The sequence below is a fragment of the Neovison vison genome, chromosome 1, assembly GCF_020171115.1.
Source record: "Neovison vison isolate M4711 chromosome 1, ASM_NN_V1, whole genome shotgun sequence".
Lineage (NCBI taxonomy): Eukaryota > Metazoa > Chordata > Mammalia > Carnivora > Mustelidae > Neogale > Neogale vison.
Window position 1 is genome coordinate 291,577,614 of NC_058091.1, and position 14,102 is coordinate 291,591,715.

The 14,102-nt window shown below is 42.9% G+C and overlaps 1 protein-coding gene across 2 annotated transcripts in view; it reads left to right on the plus strand.

Moving 5' to 3' along the window:
- Nucleotides 1-14,102, plus strand: part of MTMR12 (myotubularin related protein 12) — a 74,000-nt gene that overhangs the window by 38,098 nt on the left and 21,800 nt on the right. For both annotated transcript variants that reach the window (XM_044233190.1, XM_044233198.1), the window contains exons 7-8: nucleotides 2,672-2,801; nucleotides 10,215-10,290. In XM_044233190.1, the coding sequence (XP_044089125.1) occupies nucleotides 2,672-2,801; nucleotides 10,215-10,290 (206 nt within the window). The remainder of the gene's footprint in view (nucleotides 1-2,671; nucleotides 2,802-10,214; nucleotides 10,291-14,102) is intronic.

Genomic DNA, 14,102 nt, shown 5'->3' on the forward strand with positions numbered 1-14,102 from the left:
GGGGTCTGTCCCACTTGAGTTCAAATCCTTGCCCAACTGCTCAGTAGCTGCATGATCCTGGGGAGGACACTAAATTCTTGGGGCATCTGTTTTCTCATTTTAAAACCAGCAGTTTAAAGCCTCCGTTGAAGTGTTGTTAAGATTATAAATTATTAAATGCATGGGGTGCAGTCAGTTACGTGAAGGTTTGTTTTTTTTTTAAGATTTTATTTATTTATTTGACAGAGATCACAAGTAGGCAGAGAGGCAGGCAGAGGGAGAGGGGGGCAAGTAGGCTCCCCGCTGAGCAGAGAGCCTGACGTGGGGCTCGATCTCAGGACCCAGAGATCATGACCTGAGCTGAAGGCGGAGGCTTAACCCACTGAGCCACCCAGCCACCCCAGTTACATAAGGGTTAATTAAAAGTATAATTGCATGTTATTCAGGGTGGATTGTGTTCAGAGACTTAAACTAACTGAAGATAATGCTTAGCTCTAGTGTTATACTGAACATAAAATAGTTTATACTGAACATAAAATAGTTCCTTAATTCAGTAAGTTCATCTTTGTGAATGACAAATCTTTCACTGTAGCTCTACGTGCAAGTGTGCAGTAACTGGCTTACAACAGCTTGTTGCAATATGGGAGCTACAAGATATGATTTATTTATGAATTACTATAATTTTTATAAACATCTGTTGGGTTCACATTTGAAAAAATCATACTCTGTTTTTAGGAATTCTGCCTCTTCCTTATATCCTGACTCTTGGTCCAGATGCAGTTTGTCCAGTAGGACAGTTTCTTGGCTCACCAGGACTGTGTTCATCTATGTTCCAAAACCCTTACCTTGACTGACTCTGGCAGTTTCTTCACCTACCGGTTTTTTTTTTTTAGTTTGTTTGTTTAGTGCCAGGATGCCCAGGATATGTGACACCTTTTATTCTGTTTTCCATCTTTTTTTTTTAAATCCTCCTTTCAACTCCCATTTTTTGAGAAGTCATCTTATAACTGATGGATGCTGATTGACCAGTTAGCGCTTGCATTTAGTAGGGGTTTGTAGAGGTGGGTGGTTTGCAGCCTGGACATCTTCAGTTACTTTGTGGTGTGATAATTCACAAAATGTGCTTTGGCTGAAAGGTCCTGAATACTGTGACGGGGCGTTTTAGGGAAAGACTTACCTGCATTGCTGAAAGAATTGTCTGCTCTTGAATAGGAGTCTTAACTATTATTTGTGTCCATGGGGAGATTTTTTTGGTGTTTATTACTCTATGTAATAAAGAGTAATTTTATTTGGTGTTTATTACTCTGCTTGGATTTGGGTTCCAGTTCTGCCATTCTTTAGCTCTGTGACCTTAGGCAAGTTTCTTGACCTTTCTGTGCACATCTGTAACATGGAGCAATTAATATTACGTAGGACTGTGAGGATTGAATCAACGTAGCGCACTCAGAACAGGGCCCGGCACGTGCCACATGCTTTATAAGCTTCACTGCTGGTTTTATTACTATTCTTACTTTTGTTTGTACTGTGATCTGGTTTCATTTTAATAAAATAGCATGGGAAGTTTTACTAAATACTCTTTTCCCCAAAATGCTTGGGTTTTTTGAGATGCACAAGGGACTGAACGAACTGATTTGTGTTGAGTAGCTAAGACCGTTTTGGTGCGTGTCACTCAGCAGTCTGTGGCTTAGGAGAGGATGGAGGACACATCTGCTGGGCTGCAGGCATAGTGCAGCTGGACGTTTCCGCCTAGCAGGTAGTAGCAGGGCAGGCTGAGGGGCTGAAGCCTCCATGCCCGTGGTGCAGTCCTTGACTGGGAAGCCCTGACCCTCCCCACAGCTGTCTGATCTGATGATGGCCGTTAGTAGCTGTGTCACACGGGCCAATCCTTTTGTTGGCAGAGCATCTGCAAACTGAAGGAGGAATTACATTCAGGGATCTGACATGCTATTCAAATGAGTTTGCCATCTTATGCACATATTGGTAGGGCTAAAAATATTTTATTATTTTAGCATTTGTGCCAAGCCTGTCTTCTAGTGCTTCACAGGATCTTTTATGTTATATAAATTATGTCATGGTCAGATGACTGAAAATGGAGCTATAAATTACTTTTGCAAGGATGGAATGAGAACAACTCCTTTTCTCCAGTATAAAAAGACAAACCCATCGTCATAAGTTTGGGTTAATGACAAAGAAAAGGAACAAGGTTGGGATTAAGCAGTGAACTCACTGTGTTTCGATAAAAATGGGTTTAGCATAATCTCTTCCAGAAGAGATTATGCTGAGTGAAATAAGTCAAGCAGAGAGAGTCAATTATCATATGGTTTCACTCATTTGTGGAGCATAACAAATAGCATGGAGGATAAGGGGCGTTAGAGAGGAGTAGGGAATTTGGGTAAATTGGAAGGGGAGGTGAACCATGAGAGACTATGGACTCTGATAAACAATCTGAGGGGTTTGAAGTGGCAGTGGGGTGGGAGGTTGGGGTACCAGGTGGTGGGTATTATAGAGGGCGCGGCTTGCATGGAGCACTGGGTGTGGTGAAAAAATAATGAATAATGTTTTTCTGAAAATAAATAAATTGGAAAAAAAAATGGGCTTAGCAGACATAATTAGGGCTTAGGATCCCCTTTCACATCATAAAAATACCTGTACCTCACAACCAGATTTTGTCTTTTTAAATTTGTTTTGTTAGCCACCGATCCCAAGAACCATACTGTAATGTTTGACACGCTTAAGGACTGGTGTTGGGAGTTGGAGAGGACCAAAGGCAACGTCAAGTACAAAGCAGTGAGTGTCAATGAAGGCTATGACGTCAGTGAAAGGTAAGTATTCAGTGCTCTGCTTTTTTTTTTTTAAACTTTATTGAGATTGAATTCACATGCCATGCAATTCACACATTTGAAGTACGCAGTATTTACGAATCTGTTCACAGCGTTGCGCAGCCGTCACCACGGTCAATTTTCATACGTTTTCATCAGCCCCAGAAGGAACCTCATACCTCCTTAGTAGTTGCTGCCCCTGTACCCTCAGCACCCCCAGCCCTAGGCAACATCTAATCTACTTTCCATATCCATAGTTTGCTTATTCTCAAGATTTCATATAAATGGAATTGATAATAAGTAGTCTTTATGCTTGGCTTCTCCACTTAGCATCATGTTGTCAAGGCTTATCCACATGGTAGCGTGTATTAGCATTCCATTCTCTTTTGTTCATGAATAATATTCCATGGTAGGGATAGTTACTTATCAATTCATTTATTTATTATTTATTTATTCATTATAAATATATTGTTTATTTATCCATTCATCAGTTGGTAGGCTATTATAAATAATGCTGCAATGAGCATTTGTTTACTGTTTGCACAGATTGCATGTGTGTACATGCACGCACGCACATGTGTGTGCCTGTGTGTGTGTATTCCTAGGAGTGGAATTGCTGGGTCACATAGTAACTCAGTGTTTAATGCCTGAGGAACTGCCAGACTGTCTTCCACAGTGGCTTCACCATTTACACTCCCGTCAGCTGTGTAGGAGGGGCCCGCGTTTTCTACGTTGATACTGTATACTGTGTTTAAGAAACCCTTAAGGTGTCCCTTAAAACGTTCAAAAGTGCATTTATATCTTTTTTTACCATTGTATATAGAGTCTAAGTATAAAAGTATTAGAGACATGTTTGAATTTGTTTCATGTATTTACTTTCCTTTTTCTTAGCACTTCATTTATTCAATAAAAATTTTTGATGGGGCACCTGGGTGGCACAGTCGGTTAGGTGTGTGACTCTTGGTTTTGGAGCAGGTCATGACCATGGGGTCGTGGGATGGAGCCCCACATCAGTCTCTGTGCTCAGTGCGGAGCCTGCTTCTCTTTCTCCCCCTCCGTCCTTCCCGCTGTGTGCGCACTCTTCTCTCTCTCTCCCAAATAAATGGGTAAATCTTCAAAACAAAGAAACTTTACATGGCCACTGTGTACCAGGTAGTGTCCTGGCCACTGGAGATAACAGCAGTTAATAAAGAACCTAAAAATTCCATGCTCCTGGAACTTTCACTGTAGTGGGAGGAAAACAATGACAGAATAAATGAGTGATTAGAGAGTATGAAAAGGTCATGAGTACTGTGGGGAAAAACAGATCACAGGGGCTAGGGAGTGCTGGAGGTGGTGGTGGGGAGGGCTGGTCAGGCACAAGGGACAGTAGAGGCAAAGACCCTGAGGGACAGTGTTGTCTGGCTTCCATGAGGACCAGCAAGGAGTCCAGGGCTGGAGAGGAGCCATCAAGGGACTGAGTAGTAGGGGATGAGGTCAGGGCAGAGCAAGGTGGTTGGATGGCCAGGGGGAGGAGGCTTTCAGCATTTATCACTCAGTGAGGAAAAGCTTGAGCAGAAGCAGGGTGTGATCTGACCTACATTTTTATTTTATTTTAATTTATTTATTAATCTGACAGAGCAAGAGAACACAGGCAGGGGGAACAGTAGAGGGTGCGGGAGAGGCAGGCTCCCAGCTGAGTAGGGAGCCCCGATGTGCAGCGGCCCGATCCCATGATCCCTGGGATCATGACCTGAGCCGAAGGCAGAAGCTTAACCATCTGAGCCACCCAGGTGCCTCTGACCTACATTTTTAAAGGATGACTCTGCATAATACTTTTTTTTTTTTAAGATTTTATTTATTTATTTGACAGAGAGAAACACAGTGAGAGAGGGAACACAAGCAGAGGGAGTGGGAGAGAGAGAAGCAGGCTTCCCGCTGAGCAAGGAACCCGATGTGGGACTTGATCCCAGGACCCTGGGACCATGAACTGAGCTGAAGGCAGAGGCTTAACCCACTGAACTACTCAGGCGCCCTAGTACTTTTTTTTTTTAAGATTTATTTATTTATTTGTGGGGTGCCTGGGTGGCTCAGTGGGTTAAGCCTCTGCCTTCGGCTCAGGTCATGATCTCAGGGTTTTGGGATCAAGCCCCACATGGGGCTTTCTGCTCAGCGGGAAACCTGCTTCCTCCTCTTTCTCTGCCTGCCTCTCTGCCTATTTGTGATCGATCTCTCTCTCTCTTTCTCTCTGTCAAACAAACAAATAAATCTTAAAAAAAAAAAAGACTTCTGATATTATTTTTTTAAAAGATTTATTTTATTTGCGAGAGAATGCGCATGTGCATAAGCAGGAGAAGCAGAGGAAGAGAGAATCTCAAGCCTACTCCCCACAGAGCATGGAACCCAATGCAAGGCTTGATCTCACAACCCTGAGATCATGACCTGAGCCAAAACCAAGAGCTGGACTCTTAACCAACTGCTACCCAGGTACCTCTGAATAATCCTTTTTTAGAAGCTTGAATCTTCTCATTTTTGGAACATACTCCCCAACATCCTGCTAGCAATGTCATAAAATCTGTAGTTCTTTTTAAAAGAGATTTTCTCTATTTGACAGAGAGCATAAGCAAGGGGAGCAGCAGGTAGAGGGAGAGGGAGAAGCAGGCTCCCCGATTCGGGGCTTGATCCTGATGCAGGACTCGATCCTAGGACCCTGGGATCATGACCTGAGCCGAAGGCGTCCCCCGTCACAGACATTTATAAACTTGACTTTCCTGACACAGCACAACCTGGAATGACAGTGGGGAGGGGCCTGCAGAGCATGGCCCCTTTCCTGCCCTTCTCCCCTCCCCGCTCTTTCCCAGTCCCAGAGCTTGAAAAGGGAAAGCTAGCTCTTGCTCCGAAAGGGGTTATAAACCCCTTCACTGAGAAGGTGATAGTTTATAAAATGATGTTGACACTGGTAGAAGGCATCCCCATTCCCAGAATTGTTTTTAAAAAATCCTGCCAATACTGATTAAATTCATTGGTATTCAAATGTGAATGTATAAAATATATAATGATAAATTAATACTAATATACTAATAATATAGTCAGCATATTAGATTAATTAATAATATTTTAAAATAGAAGTAAATAAATAAATTCACTGGTATTTGTGTGGTTGTCAGCATATCAAAAATATACCTGGTAGAAAAGGCAGGTAGGCAGGACTTTTTTTTTTTTTTTTTTTAAAGATTTTATTTATTTATTTGACAGAGAGAGATCACAAGTAGGCAGAGAGGCAGGCAGAGAGAGAGAGAGGAGGAAGCAGTCTCCCCGCCGAGCAGAGAGCCCGATGCGGGACTCGATCCCAGGATCCCGAGATCATGACCTGAGCTGAAGGCAGCGGCTTAACCCACTGAGCCACCCAGGTGCCCCGGGCAGGACGTTTTTAAGGGTTTATTTTATTTCAGGTAGAGCACAGTGTGAGTGTGTGGGGGGAGAGAATCTTTGAGCAGAAACACCATTGACTGTGGAGCCTGAAGTGGGGCTTGATCCTAGGACCCATGAGATCATGTCCTGAGCTGAAATCAAGAATCAGACACCCAACCAACTGAGTTTTACCCAGGCGCCCCATGGGAAAGGAGCTTTTAATTAGTGGTTAGCAGGGAAGATGGAGCTTTAGCAAGGTTTGAGCGATGGGAGCAGTCAGCGCAAACACATGCCCCTCAGACTGCCGCAGCCCTGCATACAGCCTCTCCCCTCACCCTTTTTTGTCTCAGGGAGGATACAGGGCAAGCTGTGCTTTGTTTCTGACCTGAACAGCTGTGGTGCTGCCTACATGGTCGCCACCACCCACTTGGGTCCCCCAGCACCCATTCTCTATTCTCTACATGGCCCTTCATGGTTTGACTCCTGCCTGACTGGCCTCTCTCCCCTCTCTGAGCATAGCGACCCCCCACCATGGGCCTTTTCTGAGCATAGCGACCCCCCACCATGTGGTCTCCGGTCTGGGATGCTCCTTTTGCTTTTAGCAGCACAAGGGTAGTTGCTTCCCTCTTATTTGTCAGATCCTAGCTGAGGTGTCACTTTTGTAGGGAGCCTGCCCGAGACTCGGTCAGGTCTCAGGGAGGGCTTTCTTTGTGCTCATGCCTCTCTTCACAGCACTTCCTACAATTGTGAGTTTATTTTTATCTGTGTCACCATTTGGAAATGTTTGTTTCTGCAACTGTCAGCTCTGGAGAATCAAGGACACTTTTTTTTTTTCATCATTGTATCCTCAGTACCAAGTACAGTGCCTGGTTTTAGGAGACACTCAATAAATAGGAAACAGAATGAGTAAATTAATGAAAGCCCTTCCTTCAATAGTTAGCAGACACTCCAGTCAGTTTGGATAACAGGAAACTGAGCGTCTACTTCATCTTCTCCCGAGGTCAGCCCTAACTTTTCTAGTACCAGTCTTCCTTCTCCTGAAAAGCCTTTTTTCTCTCATCCTGCCTCCCTGTCAAGGTATCAGAAGGTCCATTACCCTGTGGGCATGTGTCACACAGGGGAGCCTCTGAACTGACGCTGCTCCAGGAAGACATTGCTGTCCCTCTGAGGGTTTCCTCACCCTAATGAAGGCTAGGTCGGAGCAGATCGGGCAACTTTCCTTCAGTAATAATGTCGTCCTGTATTTGGAAGGGCTGTTGACTTTGTGTTTGAGAGCTCGTCCTGATGAGTTAAAATGACAGCTCTTCAAGGAGAGAGAGTTAGCAGTTTGTGGACATTGGGAGCCTCACAGCAGAGAGCCCGTGGAACCTCCTAGTAGTTCGCTGGGACAAGAGAGGACACCACAGACTCCCCTCACAGGTGCAGAGCTGTCCATCTCTGTGCAGCGTCCTTTCTGGAGCCACTGCGTGCTGCATATGCTTGATGAAAGACTCTTTTTAATAAGAGAAAATTAACTAGCTAACCAGCATGGTAGAAGATTGAACCTCACTAGTACTAGTAGGGGAAGACATGCAAATTTCTTAAGACCTTGTGGCCTCAGCTGTGTAGAATGAGCCTCTGGGGATGGAGCTAAGACTCCCCCCCAAATGCCTCCCCGAAGGTAGTTCTCCTGTGGAGACTGAGAAACTGTGGTCTGTTGGTGGGTTGTGGGCTGCAGCCGCCCTGCTTCCTCAGTCACCTGGGGATTAACGTGCAGATTCTGATTCAGTGGATCTGAGGTTGAGCTGGAGAAATGTGCTGTCCAGAGGACACTGCTGCATACCTGGAGTAGCACGATCTTCTAGAACATTTGAAATTCATAGACTTGTAGGTATCATATATTCAGCTGTCCTCCTCCTTGAACATGGGGGAGCTTTTGAGCTTTGGATTTTTTTCTTCAGATGTCTGATCTTCATAGTCCTGCGGGGGGAGCCTGAACATAGGAAGGTTTTTAATCTTCCCATGTGATTTTAATGATTTGTGATTTCATTAATTTATGAAGAGTTTTTTTGGGGGGAGGGTGTTTACTTCAGTGATAACACATGAAGAAGGGATACCTTACCACCAATGTATTAAAGCAGACTTAAAAGAAAATGTCCTGGACACAGCAAACTTCGAAGTCAAATGATTCTTAAAAATTTTGATGGTTTGAAGTATCTTGTCCTTGACCAGTGTTTTCTAAGCCTGGTTCTATATATAATGAGAGTTTTTTCCTTTTTAATAACCTGTAAGATTTTTTTAATGGAAAATTTCAAGCAGTATAATAGAAAAGAGAATATGATACATTCCCTTTTACCCATCACCCCCCTCCCCAACAATTATTAACTCACCTAATCCTGTTTTCTCTGTGCCTCCCTTGGATTATTCTGAAATAAATCCCAGACCTCATTACATTTCATTCATGAACTTTTTGGCATACCTCTCTAACAATTAAGGACTCTTTTTATAAATATAACCATAAAACCATTATCAAACACTTTTCAGATTTTAACATTAAAACTCTCAATATCATTCAGTAACATAAGTCAGTGTTCAAAAATTTCCCCGTTGTTTTTATAAATTTTTAGAACAATTTTCATCTTTTTATCCATTTTATCATTAATGAAGATTCAATGAGATTGATATCTTGCAATTGATTGATAGATTTCTCATGTCTCTTACTCTGTAGGTCTTCCCGTCATTACTGGTTTTCTTGCAATTTATTTGAAGAAATCAGGCTATTTTCTGATCATTTCCTAAAATCTGGATTTTGCTGGTAATTAAAATGGTGCTCCATTCACTATGGATTGATTAGATCTAGGGACCCAGTCACTTGCACCTGGCAACCTCCTCAACTCTCTCCCATCGCCTGATGTTTACAGGACTTACTTCCAACATACAGTATGTGTACAGACATCGTCTGGTTGTTCCCATTGTGCTTCTTACACCACAGACAACCTTCTTACTTGCCCTGAGGCTTTATTTCAAGTTCTTTGAGTGAAAGGGTTTTCCAGCTCCACGGTGATAGAACTTAGCAGGTATCTTATTAATAGAAACCTGCATTGGCTAACTAGAGGAAGAGGTAGTGTCTCTGTATATCTCTGCTCTTTGCAACTCTGAAAACCTGATTTTCCCACTTCCTACCAGTTAGGTTATTTTTACCACCTAAATTTTCGTATATAGAAACTGAAGTTGTACTGGTTGGGTTCAGGTCGTAGCTCTACTAATGCTTACTTTGTTGCATAACCTATGAAGGACCTCAGGGGTGCTGTCTCGGTGTCTCTGTCTATAAAATGGAATAATAGTAGTACATACCTCACAGAGTTGTAGGGAGGATAAAGTGAATAATTTGTGTTAAGGAATTCAAGTCTGGCATACAGGAAGCACTTAAATGTTTGTCAGAATGCTTGGCAAAATGTCTAGGCAGCAGTCATTGTAATTATTGGTTTTGTTGGTTTTTTTTTAAGATTTTATTTTTTTATTTCACAAACAGATCACAAGTAGGCAGAGAGGCAGGAAGAGAGAAAGGGGGAAGCAGGCTCCCTGCTGAGCCGAGAGCCTGAAGTAGGACTCGATCCAGAACCCCAGGATTATGACCTGAGCCGAAGGCAGAGGCTTTCACCCACTGAGCCACCCAGGCACCCCTAGTTATTGGTTTTTGTATTAGTCTGACTGAAAGCATGGGTGCTTAATTGCCTCTGTGTGATAAGAAAGATCTCTCCCAGTTTTGAAATTCATAGACTTGTAGGTATCATACATTCAATCTCCTCATTTCACGGATGAGGAAACAGACGCAGAGAGTGGGGTAGCTTACTTAGGGTCACACAGAATCAGGCAGAGCTAGGATTTGGGTAGACCAGAGATAGTTCATCTGCCCTGGTTCCTCTTAAGAGGGAAAAAAGGGTGGTGTCCTACCACTCTGTTTCGCTTCCTCTGTTCATTAAAGTTGAGCTTTCATATTTAGTGAATTACTCCAATACTAAAACTGATGACATTTCTTTCTTCTAGATTGCCAGCATACTTTGTTGTCCCCACCCCTCTTCCCGAGGAGGACGTGCGATGCTTTCAGGGCCGTGGCATACCAGTAAGTACATCTGGAAACCCTAATAGCCATGGGTTGCTCATCAACCCATTCTGGCAGATTATTCTATTTAAGGCCTTTGGCTTCGGTCCTCCATCCAAAAGTAATCCAGAAATATCTCAGGGGCCCACTAAAAGAGTCTCTCAGACATGAGGTTCCCTGGGACAGCTCTAAAGTTTTCACAGATGCAGTAGTCTTTGGCAGAAACATCTTAGAGCTTGAAGAGGATTACAGATCTGCCTAGTGTTGAAAGGCAGCCTGATTTTATACCTGAAATTATTTTGAAGCTGAGTTCCCCACTCTGAAGATAGTAGGATTTAAGATTGTTTTTGGCCCCACTATTAATTTTTGAGTAGGTGTGGACATGTTTTCTCCCAGAGACAACATGGAGCATTTACTTAGTTCTCACAGAATAGACTGGGATGGGAGCCATATTTAATGTGTCACTGATCAAAGAAAGCAAGACTCTGGCAGTTACTTCAGTGTCTAATTGGTGGTTGGGAGTTGCCAAGCCTTCAGGGAATTTAGGAAGGAATAAGAATTACAAATAAATGCTGTACTGTGCACATGGCTCGTTCATGAAAAAGATCACTCCTGTATGGGAGGCAAGATGTTTAATCAGGGGTCACATGCCCAGAAGCCCATGTAGGTAGGGCAGGTAATGAGCTTGGCCCTTGCAATGAACCAGAGACCGTCCCCTTGAGTTAAAGGGAAGGCTGCTTTTCTCTGCCAGCCAGTCCGTGCCATGTGGGAATTAGGGCCTGGTCTTGCCAGATACCCTGATTTCTCAGGAGGAGCCAGAGATAGGGATTTTTACATGAATTGTGAATTTCCCCGATTTCTAATATGCAACTGATTCAGATGTTTAAAAACAGGACTTTGGGCTAGAGTTGGCTCATGTCCCACTAGTTTGTAACCTTTGATTAAGAGCAGTGGTTCTCATACATTCTGATCTCAGCACTCTATACTCTAAAAAGTTATTGAGGATTTCAAAGACTTTTTGTTGATGTGGATTATATTGTTTGATATTCACCATATGAAATGTTAAACAAAGAATTTTAGTTTATTTTAGCAATAAACTTACTACATGTTAGTGTAAATAACACATTTTTGTGAAAAATAACTATTGTTCAAAACAAAAATAATAGCAGTGTTTTACATTTTTTAAATATGGAAGACCCCTGGATTCTTTTTTCTGTATGTTTCATTCAGTCTGTTGTAGAATGTTAGGGTTTGGTTGAAGTACATGAAGAAAATCCAGCCTCACACAGATCCATATTAGGGAAAGGGAGGAATGCTTATTCACCTTTTCAGATAATTCAGAATATTGTTCTTTGATGGTATGACAAAAAAATGAGAAGTGGTGGTTTCATAAAGGTTAATAGCAGTAAGGAATCCAAAAACATATGGAATACCTGGATGGTTTAGTTGGTTAAATGTCTGCCTTCAGCTCGGTCATGATCCCGGGGTCCTGGGATCCAGAGTCCCACATCGGGCTCCTTGCTCAGCGGGGAGCCTGCTTCTCCCTCTGCCTCTGCCTGCCATTCCCCTGCTTGTGCTCTCTCTTTGTCTCTCTGACAAATAAATAAATCTTCAGGGAGAAAAAAAAAAGAATCTGAAAACATAATGAATTTTTCACTCTTTACTAAATTAAAATCCATGGGGTCTGTCTTGTATTTGGAATAGGTTTTTGTTTTGTTTTTGTTTTTAAAGATTTTATTTATTTATTTGACAGACAGAGATCACAAGTAGGCAGAGAAGCAAGCAGAGAGAGAGGAGGAAGCAGGCTCCCTGCTGAGCAGAGAGCCCGATGTGGGGCTCGATCCCAGGACCCTGGGATCATGACCTGAGCCAAAGGCAGAGGCTTTAACCCACTGAGCCACCCAGGCGCCCCTGGGATAGGTCTTAAAACATGATTTTATGACCTTATTTAGTGGTCATTTGGAAAGTGTTGGTTCAGGGGGTTATGCAGATCATCCAAATATTAGTATGTCCTTACATAAAAATCACATCACATAAAATTACATAAATTTTACAGACTTGAAGAGTTACATACATAAATACATAATTACATACATAAAATTACATACATAAAAATTAACATCACCCTTGTCTCATCAGAAAATGTTTTGGGAAGCTGTCTAGCTAGAGGCAGAGATTGGTTTCCACAGTTCTAATTTTTGTATGAAACTTCAGTTTTTATCATTTGCAACAATTTGTCAGTTGTTTTCCTTGAAGTGATAGGGTCACTTCCTTCTTTTTTTTGCTGTTTTTTTTGTTTTGAGGATGGACACCTGCCGCATAGCAAAGTCTGAACACCCAGTGTTTGACTCTCACTTATTCTTTCAGTTCCATGAAGAGAGCAGCCAGTTCACCTCTTTCCGCAGTCTCATAAGTGCTTTTCCTCAAGACAGACACTGTACTTCAGTGCTTGGAGTGTACTTCCCACTCCATCAGAGCAATTATAAAGCCTGTTAATATTGACTATTAATCTGTAATGGTCAAGACTAATAAGACTAATAATTTTTAGTCATCCATTAAGGACATTCTCAAGTAAAACATTTTTTTTTCTGTGAGCATGGGGCTGTGAAGAATACAGTGGTGGCCAGTGCCCTCTGGGAGCAGGGCCTTGACTGGTGCGAAGGCCCCCGCAGCCTCACCCGCCAGGGCTTTGGCACCATCCGTGCAAATGTCAGCACAGCGAAAAGGACAACATACTTCTTAGTATTATTCTCAGACCATCTGAAAGGATTTTGGGACCCCCTGCCCCAATCTGTAGACTACATTTTGAGAATCACTGTTTTCGAACAATGAAAATGACGGTCTTCATTCTTCAGCCTTTCAGAGATAGATCGAGGAAAAGAGGGTGAGCTCTGTGGGAAGAAACAAAGGTGAATTGTCTCTACGTGTGCAAACAGGCTGCCTCTCCGTCCAGCGTTGAAACTTGGGTACTATGTTCTAGCCAGGCCTTGGGGCAGAGAAGTAGAAAATGTTCTGATGAGACCAGAGTGGGGAGCCAGCAGCATAACTTTGATAAAATAGTAGGAAGGTGTTCTCACTTTTTTTTAGATATGTCCTGAAAGTTGGTCCATGTCTGCATGGACAGCAGAAGAATATTATACAAGATGGAACTGACACATTTCCCCAGGGAGCACAGAGCTCTCAGTACACAGAACATAAAATTTACCATTGGTGGCATTTTTGTGTACTTACAGTGCTGTGCAACCATTACCACTTCCCAGTTCCAGAACATTTCCGTATCTCCATGCTTTCTTACCCTGACTTTTCAGCTAGCTAGTCTGTTTTTTCTTACCTTTACTTACATTCAGTGAAGACTTGCACCATATATAGATTCTTTTTTTTTTTTTTAAGATTTTATTTATTTATTTGACAGAGAGAAATCAGAAGTAGACAGAGAGGCAGGCAGAGAGAGAGAGGGGGAAGCAGGCTCCCTGCTGAGCAGAGAGCTCGATGCGGGACTCGATCCCAGGACTCTGAGATCATGACCTGAGCCGAAGGCAGCGGCTTAACCCACTGAGCCACCCAGGCGCCCCCCATATATAGATTCTTGCTCTCATGCTAGCGACTTTGGCCCTCTCTACCCTCTGCTGTTCTCCGACCCCTGAGTATTGATCTTCTTTGGCTGTAGGGTGAGTGAACATTGCTGAAGATCCTTCGAACCAAATAGCAGAGTGTTACTGAATGGGATATGTGAAAGGCGTGTGTTACCTTGCCTCGGTTGGGCCTTTCTTCTGCTCAGCAGTCTGTTGTTCAACTCCCTTTGCATTCTGTATCGTTCCTCCCTAGGGCTGGTG